Genomic DNA, 18,469 nt, shown 5'->3' with positions numbered 1-18,469 from the left:
CTAGAAGGCCCTACTCCATGATCTTCCCTGGCACAGAGGCGAGGCTGACAGGTTGGTAGTTTCCAGGGTCATCCTCTCTACCTCTTTTAAAAAATAAGTGCAATATTTCTCTTTTTCCAGACACCAGGGACTTCATGTGACTGCCAGAGCTTTTCAAATACCATGAAGAGTAGCTTGGCAACTTCACCAGCCAATTCCTTCAGGACTTTGGGATGCCTCTCGGCAGGCCTCATAGACTTATATATGTTCGGGTTCCTCAGGTGGTCACAAACCTGATCTTCTCTTACAGTGGGAGGGACATTGCTCTCCTACTCCCTGTCTTGCAGTCCACCCACTCAGGAGTTGTGGGAAGAGAGTTTGCCAATGAAGACCAAGACAAAAAAGTTGTTGAGTAGCTCAGCCTTCCTCTTGTCCATTGTTACCAGTGTGCCTGTCTTGATTATCAGGGGAATATGCTTTCCTTGACCTTCCTTTTCTGGCTGACAAACCTGTAGAAGACCTTCTTATTATTCCTTGCTTTCCTTGCCAAGTTCAACTCCAGCCATGCCCTGGCTTTACTCACCCCATCCCTACACAGCCAGGCAGTGTCCCTATACACCTCCCAGGATACCTGTCCCTCATTCCACTGCCTCTGCATTTCCTTCTTTCCCTTTAGTTTGACCAGCAGGTCTCGAACAAAGGTCTTATCCCTTTTTCCTTTCTGTTTACAACATTTTTTACATAACTCCTTGGGTCTTTACTTAACTTTTACTGAAAAGAAAATGTTCAACATTTTGCCCAGCAACATTGAGCAAGACTGAATTTGGACTTCAGGATGTGACACACACACACAACCATCACATCTGCAAATATTGATAAAAGGCAATAACTTGAAACAGAGAAAGAAATGCATAAACCCAAAACCATAGAACATTGGATTCTCTCCATCTGATTCGGTATTTTTGTCTAAATAAAGCCAAATGACAATCTCACGCTCGTTAACAGAGTTTAGAGAAGGAATGGCAAAGGACAGGAAAAGCCCTTTTCAAGATGTAATGTAAGATAACTGCTAAAGGCCATTCTAAATAAAGAACGTGAACCCTTCCTAGAGCCATCATAATTAAACTGCCACACTCCCAAAGAAGGGGGAAAAAACAAAGTAACTTTTGCTTTGTCATAGTCATGAATGTTTGCAGAAGCCCCCCTCACCACTCATGTCTTTGACCACGCAGAGGACATAAAAGAGCTCATTTCTTGGTGACCTGGAGCAAGAGTTCAGGTCTCTCTGTATCCTTTGGCTGGGAACTACCCACATCTCCTGCAAGCTGCCAGGCTTTGCTTTCCCTTTTCACAACAGCTGCCTGCCAGCCTGGGGTAAGAGCAAAAAACAAATACTGCAAAGCAGGACATGAGTGATCTAGGACTCCAACACAGACTTACTCTGGAGAAATCACTTAATCCTTCTGCCTTAGTTTTCCTGCCTGACAAAAAAGCAACAACTATCAATTACCTACTTTGTAGGTCATATATTTGCAAAGCCCTCAGGGAGATGAAAGCATTATACAAACTATATGCAGACATGTTAACGCTGATTAATTTTCTCTGCACAAACATATCCTTTTTTTCTTCTTCATTGCCCCTCCTCTCATTATATCAGCAGTCTCATCTGGAGGAGGACAAGGAACTGCTGACGGCTGAAGTATTTTCTACAGTTGTTCTTCTGAGATTCAGAAACGCAACCACGCAACACAGCCCTGTGTTCAGCTGACTGTTTCCTAATAGCTTTGTGCTTTCATGTGTTTCCTCATTTTCTGTTACATGAATTTAAAGCAATCTGATTTCCAAGTTAATTTGAAATGATGCAGGATCCATTAGTTGAGGGTATCATTTGCAAAGTAACTCCAAGGGACAACTTTCACTCACTATGCTTCTAGGTTTACTCTCAGCAAAAAAAAAGCATGGCTAGCAATGCAAATAAAGTCAGCAGGATTTGACCCAAAAAGTAAATCAATAAACATAACAGTACAGACACAGAGCCTAGCTGCATAAGAAGCTTGTAATAAATGCAGCAGTTCCTGCACAGCCTATGTTTTATATCAATGAGCAGCTCTTTCATGTTAGTGCTTATACAAATGACGATCATAACATGCACAAGGCTTTGCAAAGAAGATGTATAAGCATTTTTCTTCAGATTTTTGGATCATACATTTTCTGAGGAATACAATTTTAATATTTTATGGAATAAAACTACTGTTTCAGTTATCACAAAGTAATTCAGAGTGAAACTGAGGACTTGTGCTTTGTTGAGAGCTCCACAACGGCAGTTACCATGAGTCATAACAGATCTTGATCCTTTGCACTCAAGAGCAGAATTGGGCTTTCTGATTTGAAGCATCCAAGAATGACCATTTATGCTCATGGCTGAAACCACACTGGCACTGGCACAATTTGCCTAGAGAGGTTGTGGAGTCTCCTCCTTGGAGATATTCAAAAGCCACCTGGACATGTTCCCGGGCAACCAGGGTCTAGGTAGTCCTGCTTGAGCAGTGTGTTTAGATCAGATGACCTCCAGAGGTCCCTTTCAACCTCAAACATTCCGTGATTCTGTGAAACAGGCAATGGTCTGGTACATCTTAGACAAATGCCCTTTGCCACTGCAGTTTCTGATCTGGATACTGTGGAGATGTCAGAACCAACACCTCAAAGTTGTCATTGAGTAAATGCAATTGGAAACACCCACACTGCTGAAATGATAATTGTTAAAGACTGGAAGATGATGGAAATACCAGGGCAGATGCTGAAGGGATGGAGGAGTAGCTGGATTTTCCTCATCCTCTTGAACATCTGCAAAACCTTCACTCCTAGATGGGCAGGCAGTCAGTAATACACAGGCATGGGGTCATGTGCATACTCCACAGCTGAAGCCAGGAGCCTTTTACAACAATAATACTGCTACTTTTGTTTTTACTGACCACCTAATGAAGTGGCAAAGCTGAGCATTACCACAGTAAAAATATGACAGGTTAACTTTTCAGATTCTGTCCTTAAGGCAAAGACATTGGACAATATAAGTGGATGCTACCAAGAGAAAGAGTCTTGGAGGACAATCTCCAAGAAACAACACCTTAGCACTAGATTGAGCTGTTTCAAGCACACCAAAAAAAAAAAAATCTGTGTATAAAAAAAGAAGAAAGGATTTTGGGTAGCTTTGCTCCTGCCAAACAATCTGCTCTCAACTGACTATAAAATCTCTCATGCTATCAAGCCAAAACTCAAAGGCAGAGAATATACTGACTAGCAATATAATGTCTGAAGTATTGTAAAAAGGAAGAAGCAATGCTTTTAGAAAATGTGATGGTGGTCTTATTAGAAAGGAATTCAAATGCAATAGTTACCTCGGCATGTAAAGGACTCGCTCTGCCACCACAAATCCCACCCTGAAGAAGAGGTTGCTGGCTGGGATGAATGGGAAAACCAGGAACAACAAGCCAACCAAAACTTCTTTGTGTTCAAGTTTCTGCAATAACACAAAATTAAACAAATATCAACTAAAAAAATCCAACTTAATTCACCACTAACTTTCCCCTTTCCTTTTGAGATCTTATTCATAAAATAAAAGCAACTTATATTAACATTTTATATGCTTTGCACTTAAAAGAAATTATTCCAAGACACTGTCCTTCCATATTTACATACTGTTTGTGCTTCTGGTACACCTAGAAACTGCACAAACACTAACCACACTGTGGTATTATTATCCTTTGTATTTTTTCCAAGGTCACAACTATTGTATGCACGTCTCTTGAGATAGCATAGACGGAACTTAAAATACACCCCATATTGGTAATACGTAAGTATAGGATGGTGTGAACGTATATATTAGCATGTCTACCACAGTGTGGCTGTACGTAAATACACAAATGCGTATCACGTACACACAGACTGCTGTGTTCAATCCCAAATGTTTACAAGTGAGAGAAAGCTGTTCAATCAGTCACATTTTGTGTAAAGAAAACTAGCCCCAAGTGGCATATTAATGCAGTCATTTTATCCCTTTTGAGACAATATCTAAAGTTGATATTATACTTTCACACATGAAGTCTCCATGCTCAGAGCTGGAAATTTGAGACACATTATAGGGTAAAATTAATGTCTTTCACTTGAGCTCAGTTAATGCCCTTCACTTGAGCTCATTTTAGTGTTGTCTTGCTCTTTGAGAAGAAACAGGATTGCCACACGCAACTCAAAACAGCGTGATCTGCATGGCTGATGCAGAGAGACTGAAGCCTTCTTGGGTAAGTTTGAGTTTCAGATTCAGCTATGCCCAAAGAGGGTGAATCAGTTCCTGCTTTCTGCTGATGATCTCTAGGGGTGATGTAAGGCTAACAGAAAGGTAGCATCAGGTCTGTTAAATCACCCAGGCAGGTATCTGTGCTTTCCTACCATGTGATACTGCTGCCTCTGTGGCGCCCTTCTGCAGCCATTGGGAAAAGCTTTGTCATGGTTAGAAACAGATGTAACCGCAATCACTTAACGGTTGTAGTGCTTCATTATTGCTGTGGGCAACTTCTCAACTTTAGAGAGCCAATCAACTTCCCTTTACTGGAGGGATCTAAATTTATAAACGTTGAACAAGATGCTTGAGTAGAGGAACAGAGCTTGATCAATGATGCAGGGCTGAGCAGCACAACCTGTCTTGCTTTTGCACAGCTACAGACTCTGACACCAGTTACCAGTGACATAACCAGTGGCTGAAATTCAGAATTTCCTGTATTAAAATACAGTCTTCCTATAGTGCAGGAAAGACTACAAACATTTTCTGTGGGTACCAAATGCAAGAGTATGTGCTAATATCGCTAATATGACCTGAAACACAGGATCACAAAAAAGGACACTGAATTCCTCTGGCTCAAAAGGGAAACAGGAGGCAGAGAAGGGAGCAGAATTCCTATCTCCACACTTCTTTACCATTATCTGCTTTAAACAGCACCATAGTTACTGGCTTCTATCATCTATTTTTTTCAGTGTGTTGAATCACAATTGCTAGTCCCTTCTTGCAGTCACAAGAGCACCTAAAATACATTATTCCCAGAGCTGAAGCTGACACCAATCCATAAAGCTGATGAGCAGAGGTGCTCGGTAATGGTCATTTTGGCTTGTAATTACGACAGAAAACTGAATAGAAAAAAAAAAATTGATTAAAAATTATTTCTCAACTCTGAATGCAAATTAGCAGTCCTAGCTCAACTCCAATTTCCCTCCCACCCAGCTCAGGACATTTATCGCATTTCTCTTCTACCATTTGATACTGTCTTCCCTTCCCACTTTGACTGGCCTAATTATAGTGTCCATTTGCTGCCACTGCTCTGCCCTAGGGGTTTGACAACAAGACCATGAGGCAAAGAAGGCATGTTTGGCAAAAGTGCATGCACTGCTAATGTATAAAATGTTCTCTGTCCCCAAGACACTCTCTTGCTTTCAAACGAAGTAGCTATCAAATATTTCTCTAGTTGTTGCTTGTTAAATCAATAATTGGGAAAGTAACCTCTAGTTAACACCGCCAGGAAGGACACAGTATTATTAAAGGCTGCAGAACTGCAGATAAGCTAAGGAAACTGAAGGCTGTAGAAATTAAAATAAAGACTGTACATGAAATGGGAAAGAGAAATATGTGGGGATTAGCTTGGCTAAAGGAGAAAACGGTGCTGTGTGCCCCTTCTCCCTCCACAACAAGTCACAACTCTAGACTAACGTCATTGAGGGCTGCCGGCTCAGTTCCTCAGGCAAGGCTCAGAGACAGGAGCCCAGCACTCATGAACCAGCCTTACAGAGCAGCAGAGCCCTCCGTGGTGCTACTTATTTCTGCCACAAGAAACATCTGGCAGCTGGCAGCACCCTCTCTAAAACATTTGGCTCAAGCAGAGACTTTTGTGGAGACCTGGTCCTTGAAGACTTCAGCTGATTTTGTGCTACACGCGATCCTGCCTGCCAGCCAGCAGGTCAAGCTGCTGAGCTTGTTCTTTGGCCACTCCGGAGGTCAGTTTGGGTTTCTCTCTTCTATATAGCCTTTAAGTTTTCCAAAATGTGTACAGGCACTTTGTGTATTTGACACCTTGGCCCTGCAGCTGGGTCCTGCCCAGGAGGAAAGGCTGGAGAGAGTCCCTGGGTAGGAAAAATAGATGGAGTTGCTGGTCATCTGAAACTCATCTGTGGCCATTAACGAGATGGTCTGGATGCAGTCTCTGGCACAAGTAACTCCTAAACCGCCGACTGCCTATAGTTCAGAATTTATACTAGAGGAAACAATTACCCACTTCACAGCCAGATCTTATTTCTCACTTCCCTAAACAGTTTCGACTGACTGATTAGATACCGAGCAAAACTGGCCTTTGCCTGGACCCAAGAGCTGCATGTTCTTCTATCCCAACTTTACAAGGGCTGGAGGCACAGCAGAGCTATCTGTCCCTGCCTTCCCAGTAAGGGTTAACATCTGCTTCCGTAGGCAGCTCAGAGAAAACAGAAAAATGGACAGAAACACAATCACAATGTGTTGAAAGGATTGTGTGCACCACAGGTGATAACCAGACAGCTAGAAGTTAACAGCACAAGTCTCATAGGACACCACAGTCTCCTTTACCTTTTTCACTCTCAAAACTCACTTAACAGATTCACCTTTTATTCCCCCTTTTCCTGGAGAGGCTGACAGATTCATAAGTGAGTAGGCAAGCAGGACAGAATGGCGCAAGAACATCAAGGACTGGTACTGCAGGGCTGAAGGAACAGAGGGCAGCAGGATCTTCCATACAACACAAGCCCTAGGAGAGATCTTCCACTTGAACCTGTAGCTCGTTACATTTTTTGTGGGGGGTGGGTGGGCAGCAGAAATATTGGGACCATTTATTTTGTTTAACTACTCTGGTCATATGAGCCCATTTAAGGGACAGCCAAGCTAAACCAGCGTCTTCCAGGTGCCTGGAGCAGCGATAAAAGCTTTTAAAGAGCAGTAGGCCATTTTGTTCACCTTCCATTTTCCTTGAAATAAAAAATCTAAGACTAGAAATTATAGATCACTTTATTCCTTTTACAGAAACACAATCTCCTTTCCTGTTAAAGACATTGTTTTCTTTTGAAAATACAAAACTTATTTTCCTATCTGTCACAGAGGTCTCAGCAGGTGGGAGGGGAATCACCTTTGAATTAACTTTAGAATGATTCCTTTTCTTAAAGAAAAGTGACTTGAAATAATAATAACATTCTTTATAGCAGATAGTTTGGGGGGGGGGGGGTTCAAATTCATGTCTACCTCTATTTACAATTGGGCCTTCCTTACATCATAACCGAAAAAAAAAAAAACCAAAATAAATGAAAAAACCAAACCAAAATGCAATTAAGACTCTCTTTTTAACCTGATACTTTTCACAGACTTACAAAAAACTAGAGAACACTATTTCTCCTCCCATAGGCAAAGCAAAAGATTGTCACACTTTCTCAAACAAAATAGCAAAGAATCACTCCAAGGCCAAAACCCATTAACACAGCACTAAAGATGAAAAATTGCTTCCTTGGCAATTTGGGGGAAAAGGAAGAAAGTTCTGAGATCTTACTATACTACATATAAGAAATATTTCTGATCCACAAATAAATATTTGCTGACTACTGTTAAATTACAAGTTGTCTGCAAGCCAGAACCCATAAAGTACAAGTGCGGTAGGTACACTGATTCAACGTAACTGTCATAGACCATGGACTTGCGTAAGCTCCCTATTTTTTTCATACTGAAAGCATCCCCTGAGGTGCCACATCCATTAAGTATCACACTGTGATGGCAGGGCTTATATTCATATCCCCTGGCACCTCCACGGACTGAGGTGCTGGAAAGTGGAGCTGTCAGGACAACTTTCCTCCCAGCTAGACAAACTTGAACCTTGGGGAAGACAGCAGCTGGGCAAACAAGTCCAAGCAAATTCTGTTCTGTTCTACCATGGAATGTTTCTGAAGGTGTTTATACACACTTGCTTGTTTGATGGAAAGGTGGTAATCAAATGGGTTTAGTTTCTTCCTCCTAACAGTTTATTCTGAGAATGAGATAAGCATCATCCCTCCATTTAGAATCCACAGCTCCATAGAGTAAAGACCTCCTTCCTAGCAAAAGTATAAATCAACTTCTGCAGTGAGCTCTAGATGGTCCACTGCAGCCAGCAAGATGTTATGGTTGGAACATCCGACTGCAAGTTTAGAAAAGCTAGTACCAGGAAAGTCGGGAGTGCATGACTGCATAAATGCAATGATTGCTATTACACATTCTTCAGGTGTTTGTAGGCCTAGAAGGAAAGGACTATCCAGAAAGACACATATTCAAAGAAGCTACATGACTATCTGTAGACCACAGACAGAGGATTGCACATCTTCAGTTTATTCCTAACATCCATTTGAGCAAACCCTTAGTGCAGACTGCACACAATCTTAATTAATGTATTCCTGTTGTAACAGTCACTCATGAAGACACAAGCAGCTCGACAACATGACTCCTCACCATTCTGCACCAAACCACTGGCAGCATCTCACCTGGCAAGAGGTCAGGATCTGCAATCATCTACTCTTGCACGTTCCATATATACAATACCAAAGATAAAATGGACAGTGTAGAAGCATTCATTCTGCTTTCATGCATAAGGTGATGAAAAGCAAGTTTAAGCTAATCAGGAATCAGTCCTAGGGATTCGATCCTTCACAAGAAAAAAAGTCCATTGATGCAAAGCTCACAGAAGCAAGCACTGGGTGCTCACAAGTCCCACCTCACTGCCACAGGCACAGACAGGTCATGACAGAGCTGTACCATGCTCCATGTACCACACATCGTCTCCTTTAGGTCACCAGCAAAAATCAGGAAGGCATATGTTCATGTTTACCTTCTGTGGCCAAACAAGATGGCACTGTGGAGCTGTGGCTGTTCACTCTGCTGCCTGGGCCACCACTCCTAAGCCAACAGTGCCAAAACTCAGGTGTCAACAGATGGTCTGAAAAACTCAAACATTTGGTAAAGAAAAGGTAACTGCCCAGCTCCAAATATTGCTCAGACACCCAGATTAATCAGCTTGCTCCTACAAAAAGAGCCACAAATTTTGTAATCACTACAATTTATCATGAGTTTTATTCTTCCATCTCATCAAAAAAGAAAAAAACAAACCAAACCAAAAGCATCTTCAAGTAGTGCCAGCTACTTGAAAGCTAGGCTTAGCAACTTACTGTCTTCCCAAAATAACTCTGTTTTCCTTGTTGATCATCTAGTTCTGATAAAATCACCCACAGTTACTACTGACTAAAACTAAGCACATCTTATACTTCACAGATAGTCCAAAGCCATGGAGATTTCCAACAGTTTGACTACGGCTATTTCGACCATCACTTCTAACTACTCATTAACTGACCCATCGACCCTATTTTGAGCATTTGATGGCAGCAACAAAAACTACTTTCCAGTTCACCAGCAGCAGCACCTATTCAGGTGTACAGGCAAACATACACCAGTCAGAAACTGAATCAAAACCCTTGAAAGCACCACTGGCTTCCTAACCCAGGATTACCAGAAGATAAATCTTTGGCACACATCTCAGACCACACTAACAAGATTGTTCACTTTTATTTTCCAGAAGGAAGCAAGTCCTGCTCTGTACCAAAGCCTATGTTTCAGAAATGCTGGAAGTGCCTATAAACTTTATTTACATCAATGGGAACTTTGGATGCTTAACAGCTCTGGAAATGAGGCTTTCAACTACGGAAAAAAAAGCAGAAAGCAGTCCTTGCCCAATCCCATAATCAGCAGGGCACAGAAATACAGTCTACCAATACTTCAATTTTCGTTGTAGTACCTTAAGGTAAAATTTTGGTATCTACTACATTTTTTTCCCTGTAGACCTCAGCTACTGTGTTTACAGTCTTTCTTATACAGGTTTCCATAGTTTCCTCAAGATATAAACTCATTTTCCCAGTCTTTAATCTCTGCAACCTCTAATTCTGCTTGAGAGCCAATTTGAGCACCATGCAGGAACACACACACATATCTTTGAGAGAGAAGTGAAACATTCCAACAGAAAACAGGAAAGTTAACAAATTGTTCCTGGGATTAGAATAATGCTTATGACCTTGTGGTTGTTTTTCCTCCCTCCCTTTTATTCTGCCACTGCAGGCTGCTTCACTACATGGGGAAAAAAAAAAGGAAAAAGGTAAAATTTGAACACAATGCACACTGCCTGTGGTATGTGCTAGTGCAATATTTGTAAAAGCAACTCTGTTCATGGTGAGTTTGCTCTTAAGAGGTAACATTTACTGCAATGTTTGACTCAGAACAACAAGGAACAACCAGTGCCATCATCTCCCTCAGAGATGTAAATTTCTTGGTCCTCATTCCAGCCATCCTCTCTTTCTCAACCTACTACTGTGCCACTCCAAAACCTTCCATTTCTGCGCAGGCCTTGAAATATTAACTCAGATCAGAAGAAGGAAATGGTAGAAAACAAAAAAGTATCTCAAAATATAGTAACTCAGTGTTAATATTCTGAAAATGGCAGAAATACTTAACCCTACGAAAACTACCTACCTAGCCTGATGAACCCCTGCATGAGTTTAAGAGCCTGTTCGGTGAGATGCCAGATACCTCCATGGCAAGACAAGTCAGAACTACTTCAGCTATGATTGTATTTACTCAGAGTACCACACTCCAAACCTGTTATTTCAAACATCTACCAAGCAAAAAGTGTTTTGATAGCTCTTGTGCTTGCTTATTTAATTCAGAGCTGCAATTGCATAGAGACAGACTAAGGAAGGTTTCTCCTTTGGCTTGTTTATTGGCTGGAATAGCAAGCACCTTGGGAAGGCTTTTGTGTTTCTTTCAGCCTCATCAGGGACCCACAGCTGATCCACTTGCAGCACTCAACAGAGCAGAAACACAGTCAGAGGCACACAGGGTGCCCGCAAGGGGCTCCCCTCCTTCCTCCAGCTTTCACTAAACAGAGTCTTTCTGGCTTATTACTCTCCCCCTGCAGCAAACATTAACAACAGAAGCAGCACAGAAAAAACTCGCTGCTAAGGATTAAGAACATCAGTCCTGACCTTCTCTCTATGTGGAAGATTTCAAGTGGGCCCTCAGGAAAATGAAAGCAGGATTTATTTTAAATGGACCTTTTATGAAAATGACTGTGGTTTCCAGCGCGTAAGATAGACTCTGTCGATAAATAGCTTTAGTCACCTTGCCATGCCTTTGACACAGGTATTGTTCTAGAAGTGTTGTGGCATATGAATTTTGCTAGGCATACTTTCTAACTGTGCTAGTACAACTGTAGAATAGTATAAAAGGCAACTGTTCCCCAGAAAGGTCCATAAACTGTGATTTATTAATGAAATGTCAAACCTGGGAAATGAGGCAAAGGTCTCAGGAGTGCAGGGTAAAGCACGACAGAACACACATAATGAGTGCTAGCAAAAATAACAGAAACATGCACACAAAGAGAGGACGCAAATGCATTCCTCTCCTTGATGGTACTAAATATTTTCAGCTAAGCAACATGGTCTGTGAGTGACTGAGGAATATGCTTGAATGATATTCATACATATAGAGCAATGGATAAATGTCAATATGATGCCAATTATAGCACAAATTAAAGTCATAGTAATTTGGTACAAAATGCCTTGTCTTGGCTAAGAAGTACTATGCAGAGAAATATAAAGAGGCAGCATTACCTTAAAATTAGACCTGAAGTAAAAACCTATCAACTGTAGTGTGAGAGAGAACAGAATATAATACATATCTCAGTTTCATGCAAAGAATACAACTCGAAAACTATCACAGCTTCTTGTACCACATGTAGCCATGTTACACACAGCAGCAAAGTATGTGCTTTAAAAAGATGCATCCTAGAGGACACTCAAGATTTTTTTTATTTTTCAGTTGACATGAAATGTAAGTAGCACTCCCTTCTCAGACACAAGGAAACTGCTTCACCATCATTATGTGGCCCTGGTGCTATGAACCACCATAAGGTACCTCCACAGCGCTAGTCATGAGTGTAAATGCAAGATGAGAGCCAAGCAGTGTGAGGCACAATAAATTTCCCCAGAATGGTCAGGTACAAAAGCTACAGTTTCAAATCAGTTTTCGAGACCACTTTGCTCCAAATTACCCCATCACACACCCGAGTTTTCCCACTATCAGCCCTCCATATATCAGGTAACATATGGAAAGCGGAATCTGATCCACCATGTGCTCTGCACATAAATGCACAGCTACAACTACAGGACAAGCTGCATTTTAATCACACTGGTAATTAAACAGCGACCTAAAAATGCCATACTGAGTGGCGTTTCAAACACCTGAAGGGTTTTACTTTGATGCTTATTAAATTACTATGACATGTCAAAGAAATAACTCATCCTGATGATAGCCCAGAACTGTTGTACTCTCTCCAGTTCACCAGGTGCTCACCATTTCTTCCAGCACAGAAAGGCCACGCCATGGGCCCTTGGGTATGTTAGTGGTCATTTGGAGCATCAGGCAGATTATTTCGCTGGCCTTGCCACTGACATGCTTGGCAAACAAAAAGAGAGTGCTTCATTCATTTCACTGATACCTTTTGTAATCTACCTAGTCCCAAAGCAGATCACGTCCATTCCTTGCAGCTGAGGCTATATTAAAAAATGAACAATAAACAAATCTCATCCTTTGTTCCCTAACTACTACAATTTCTCTACGATGCAGGTGTTTGCAGTAGCATCCCCAGCATGCTACTTCAAGTCCAGCCAAAGTGGGTGAGGAAGTTCACTGCAAAGAATTGGGCAGAATCTGAGAATTTTGAGACCCTTTGCTGGCTCCTGGCGCCTTGGCTAAAAGAGCTCAAGTGAGGCCAATTTGCAGAGCATGCTGGTCATCTGCATGGTGAAAAATCACGTCTTGAAAGGTTTCAAAGAGCTGCTTAACAATGGACTGCAATTTTGCCACATTAGTCACTACGAAAAATTCTTGGCCAGAGATGGCAACAAGGTGCTCCAATCCCAGTGGGAGATGTGCTAAGAAGCAAGCCTTTTCTTTGGTTCCATGAAGATGGGCATTAATTGTGGGATGCGACAGGGATGGCTGCAGCAAGAGACAAACATGGCTGTGCACAGAGACACTGTGCAGGGCAACACGTCCTTCTTGGGGAGCTGCCCAAAGGGAGCTCTTTGGTGATAAGCAAGAGGGATTAGCACTACGCAGACAGAATGACCCAGAAATGAAAGCTGCATACAAGGAATTAATAGACAATTTTTCAAATTACTTCCTCATTGTGTAAGAAGGAAGACAACAGTGAAAGTGCATGAAGAGGACAAGGAGGTAGGCTTCTCTCTCCAAACAAAAACAAACTGGAGAGCTGCTTTTACTGTTTCTGCAGCTTTCAGCACAAAAAGCTCTATTTAGTAACAGACATATTCCAAGCAAAGCACTTACGGGTAGAAATCTTGCACTGCTTCTTCTCGTGCTGAGGTATAACAACGTTCACAAAATGAAACGGAACAAAAAAGCTTTATGCCTTAGATGTCTTTTATCAGCACTACACATACATGCCAACAGGGTTATTACCCTAATCACAAACGTCAACAACAAATTAGCCCTGTTTAAAATTCAGTGGCAACAAAGGCAGAAATCCAATACACGCATTCTCTAATTACAGTCTATGTAATATATTCTGAGAGTCTCCTGTGAGCTTGCTTTGTGGATGCACACGCATTCCCTCTTGCCACAGAAAATCAGATCAGTGCTCACCACACAGATGTCTTCAGTTCCGCCAAAATCATTTCTAGCATTTCCATTCTCCATGAAAGCAGAAAGTGTTAGTGCCAATGAGAATGAATGGTGTTTTGTCCTTTATTACCCCTGCACACCTACACACTCAAATGAAAGGCTCACAAACTATCTGCCTATCCACTCTAAAACCATTTCTTAGAAAACTGAAAGCTATTGCTTCCAGATTAGACTTTGCAATGGAAAAGGGGAGAAAATGGCTGCTAAAACAGTCTTACACATTTGCTTCAAAAAGAAAGCAGAATGTCTTATACTTCATTAAATGTGAAAAATCAGCAAATCAACTGATGCGTCTAATGCTGCCTACAGGCTGCAAAACCATGAAAAGTAGCCTGTCTGGGGACTGACTGAAGGATGGTCCTTCTTGCATGGAGCAATGTTGTATGAAAGGCCACTGTTGTTGTATTTGGAAAGGCCTTTCTTAAGAGTCTAATATAATTAATAGGGCCTGTAGTTCATATGTCCTCAACTTCCCTTTCCTCGCTGTAGAAGAGATTCCTGAGAGTCTCTAAAGCCAAAGAGGATGATTTATTTTCAGGAAATACGTTTCTTCCTAGTGTTTGCTTTCCTCAATAATTCTTACTATTTGGCACACCATAATCATCCTCATACCACTTAATGGCAGTATCACAACTGAGTTATAAGAGTCACTAAAAATAAAACAGAAAATAGCATTGGAAATTCAGAGTTTACGGAAAAGCAGCATATTTCAGCTATCTAACATCTAGGTCTGGGGGAAGCATGTGAAGTTGACCCCCAACATCACCAATACTAGTTCCATGATCACAATGACTTTGGTGAGAGGCTGATGAGGTGAGACTGATTAGAATGCTTTGTCAAGAATGCATGATGGTTCTGGTTTTACTTGGTTTAGACACAAAAGAAGATCACTTGGGATCCAATTTATTATGTCTGGAGTTTTTAAGAATAAACACACGGGAATCTACAAGATGAATTTCCAAGCATCCTCTAATTAAGTGCCCAGAGAGCAAAATTGATGTTGCTTAAACCAACATTAACAGCAGTTAAGAATAAAGCAGTGGACTTATCCTCACAAAAAATTAGAAGTTGAAGTTTTAAATCAAACAGTGGCATTCCTAAATCTAGACTAAATTGTTTTGCCTTCAAGAAAAATAAAAATCAGAAGAATAAGAATGTGCTAAGATCTAGATATTTAATACACAAAGTGTTTTGAAACATTTTGTGTTGCAGTTTGGCAGAAGACACACAATTCAGTTTCCCAAAGGAATCCGTCTGGATTATTGTTTTATCCAAAATAAAATAACACAGAATATTTTTGGATAATCGTGAAAGATTATTTTCCCCAGCAAACCAACAACATTAATCTTATGCATAGTACTGATCCTGACAACAGCAGAAGAGCAACTAAAACTTCAAAGAAAAGAAGTGTTCGGTGCTGGGCTAATGAGAATTTTATCATTAACTTCCCTAGGAACAGGATTAGGTCTAATACAAACACTTCTGAATATCTCTAGCAGTGAGTAATGAAAGCAGAAGGAATACAAGATCATGTACAACCTGCAGGTAAAACTAGTGAATACCTAATAGGGTATTTTCTCATATTTCCCACACAGCATCTGTCAATGTATAATCTAAATTAATGACTCTATAGTCTCTCAACTGTTTGATTCATTTCCCATCTCCTTATCGGGAGTACAGAGAAGACTACCAGGGTAGACTGAGGCATGTAAATGACCTGCACATTTTAGCATAACATTAGGCATTAAAAACTTGTTACTCTTCTACTATGTTTTTGAGTAAAATCCATGTTTTAGGAAGAGGAACTTCTGTACTATTTAAAAAATTATCACTAACAACCTTCCTAAGGAAACTTCAACAACAGAACTGCAGAAGGAATAGCCTGTAACTCCCTACGATCCACAGAAACCCCTTGCACGTGAGCGCACATCTGAGCTCTGGTAGGTCTAGTACAGCCCCAATTTCACTTCTGCAACCTGATAAATCAGTGGACCTGAAATGCTGAATTGTGAAGCGTGGCTTACCACTATATTATTTACACTAAATAACAATTTCCAGAGCATTTCAAATTTCCCGTATTCCATTACTTTGCTGATGGGAAATCTTCTGCATCCAACATTTAGGTCTTAGAAGCATAGCAAAGGTAAGAATACAATAATTGATTTAATTTTCAAATGGCTCTGCAGTTTGAAGCAGTAACAAAACTTCAGCAGAGTCTGGATCCCTAACACTAATTAAATGCAGAACTCCAGGCCAAATTTTGCCCTCAAATCAGACCAATTAGTGACTCAGACATTCGACTAGAGGGACATTTTCATCTGTTAAGTTGCCTGCATTAGTTGTACAGTGGCATGTTTCATCTTCACCTCCATCCAACGCATTTAAGAGGAAAACTTGCGCTTACTGACCACTTCACCTGAAGATTAGAAAACAAAAGATTTTAAACAAAACATTGTATCGCGTGTCTTTTAGTGTTACCTTAAATGCAGCTATGCAGTGCAGGCTAAGTAACGTCATCACCAGCACCAGGAACACTGTAGCTAAGTTCCTTGCATCCCAGATGGACTCAATCAAAGGGATGCTGCCAACCTGCCAGTCGTAGCATAAGGTGATTGGTGCCAGCAGAAGCCATGCATTGAAGGCCAGAAGATAGGAATAAGTTAGAAACCTGCAAAAGAAAACAGGTAACTTGGGATGACTACCAACACATGAAAAATTTTCCTTTGGCAATTACCACTTATTGCATGGGAGGAGGAAATAAAATATTAGCTCTGCACTCACAGGCAATACCATACCTCTCTGTCAATAAAGAGATGCTAACATAGGTGAGGCGCTTCCACAGGCCGTTTAAAGAAATAACATATGATCAACAATATTTACACGGTTTCTATGCACCAGCCTCTGGAAAACTAAAAAATCTTAATCTCTCATTCAAATGCTAGATTTTTGAAGTGACTTTCTACTGGCTTCAACAATAAATGAATAATAACTAAGCAGGAACATACATATATTGAACTGTTCCATAGTTCACCGCATCGATCCTGCAATAAAAACATCCTCCTAGCTCAGTTTAACTTACAAGTTAGGATTTCTCCTATGTGCAGAATATTGAGCAATTAAATTCAGATTTCTCTGTCTTTTCTCTTGTATCCTCTCACAGAGAGAAAACACAAAACAAAGGAGGTACAGGGTGATTCTCAGCTGATCCCATCACAGCTCATTAGGGCTAGCGACAGCTTGCATGAGACAGACCCAGAAGTGATTGAGAAGAAGGGAGCCTTTCAAAACATAGTAATCTCCATTAATTGGTTTTCTCAATAGAGAGGAAATTAGCGGGGAATGGAATTGGGGTACCATGCTGCCCTCTGGGAAGTACGCAGGGCTTTCAGAAAACAGAACAAGAACAGCAGGTGTGCAACTAGGCTAAAGAAAACAAGAAAAACATCAAACCAAACCAACATCTCCTCTCCCCTCTAGCCTTTTGCTGCTTGGCAAGTCTCGTTGCCCGAAAGTGCATCTCCCTCAAACTACATTTACAAAAGTTCAAATAGTTTTGTATGCAAGAAGCTGGAGATTATTTCAGCAATCATAAAGTCAACCAAGCAAAACTGCAACTGCCAAGAAAAGAAAAACACTTCCTTGGTCACAAATGGAAAAATCAACATTGTACACAGTATCAAAGATGGCAAATGCTCAGAAAGAAATGAGATTACATTCTATCCTGCATAGGATTTCTTCCATCTGAGCCTGCTTTGTCTCTTGTTATCACACCCAGTTGCTATGGTACCTTAGCAGGTTTATTAAAATGATAACAAAGGATGCTCAAGAGATGTAGAGCCATGTAAACAGAGAATTGTTTCACTTGCCACATATAACTATGCCTCTTTGAGGTCAAAATACAGACCCTTACAACAGCACCTACAACATCATATTTTATTTGTGGCAGAAGGGGTAAGACACTGAAGCTAAATATGACTCCAAGCAGGCAGGATGGAAGTTCCCAGACAGGTATCGGGCCAAGACAAAGGGATCAAACAGGCCTAAATTTTTGTGAAACCATTTTGAAATAACCACAATAACAGTTTCCCTTTTCATCTGAAATACAAATTTCTTCAGCAGCACAGCAACCCAAAAGCAGGAGGCTTACATAGCTGGAAAAATGTTTCATTGTAAAAAGCAGGAAAGGCACATTCATGTTTCCTCACAAATCTTTTTAAGCTCCCAGTACTGATGGGAAATAGAATATTCCCACATTTCTAAGGTTTTGGGCCATTCGATAAATTTCTCTTCTGTCCCTTCATCTCTCCCCGCTCTCCCTGCCAAGGTAGGAAACAAGGGGAAAATTGAAAGAAAAATCCATCTTCTCTCTTAACAGAGGCATTGATTAAAAAGGCAGTTTCTATTTAAGAAAGCATCTCTCAAAAACATAATCTAATTTCACTCAAGCTCTTCTTACAATTTTAATTGTTCACTATTTTTAAAGAAACATATATGTCTTTTCTTCATTTCACCAAGTCAATCTTTTCTGGCCTGCACTACTGAGAAACACAGCAACACAAAACCTGGTGTTTATCCATGCCAAAGAGTTTACTCTTGATGTTAGGTGTGGCCTGGCCCCACCTCTGCTCAGCCACAATGCAAACCAGGCTTCTGTATCAG

General features: G+C 40.9%; 1 protein-coding gene across 1 annotated transcript in view; it reads right to left on the bottom strand.

Annotated features, from left to right (window-relative positions):
- TMTC1 (transmembrane O-mannosyltransferase targeting cadherins 1) overlaps positions 1 to 18,469 on the bottom strand; it is a 145,715-nt gene that overhangs the window by 60,915 nt on the left and 66,331 nt on the right. Inside the window, exons 8-9 of the mRNA XM_069860396.1 lie at positions 16,289 to 16,478; positions 3,375 to 3,496 (exon numbers count right to left, since the gene is read on the bottom strand). Coding sequence (XP_069716497.1) covers positions 3,375 to 3,496; positions 16,289 to 16,478 — 312 coding nt within the window. The remainder of the gene's footprint in view (positions 1 to 3,374; positions 3,497 to 16,288; positions 16,479 to 18,469) is intronic.

The sequence above is a fragment of the Phaenicophaeus curvirostris genome, chromosome 1 (genome assembly GCF_032191515.1).
Source record: "Phaenicophaeus curvirostris isolate KB17595 chromosome 1, BPBGC_Pcur_1.0, whole genome shotgun sequence".
In the NCBI taxonomy this organism is placed as follows: domain Eukaryota; kingdom Metazoa; phylum Chordata; class Aves; order Cuculiformes; family Cuculidae; genus Phaenicophaeus; species Phaenicophaeus curvirostris.
Note: the sequence above shows the minus strand (reverse complement) of the source record. Positions and strands in the feature narration are given on the sequence as shown.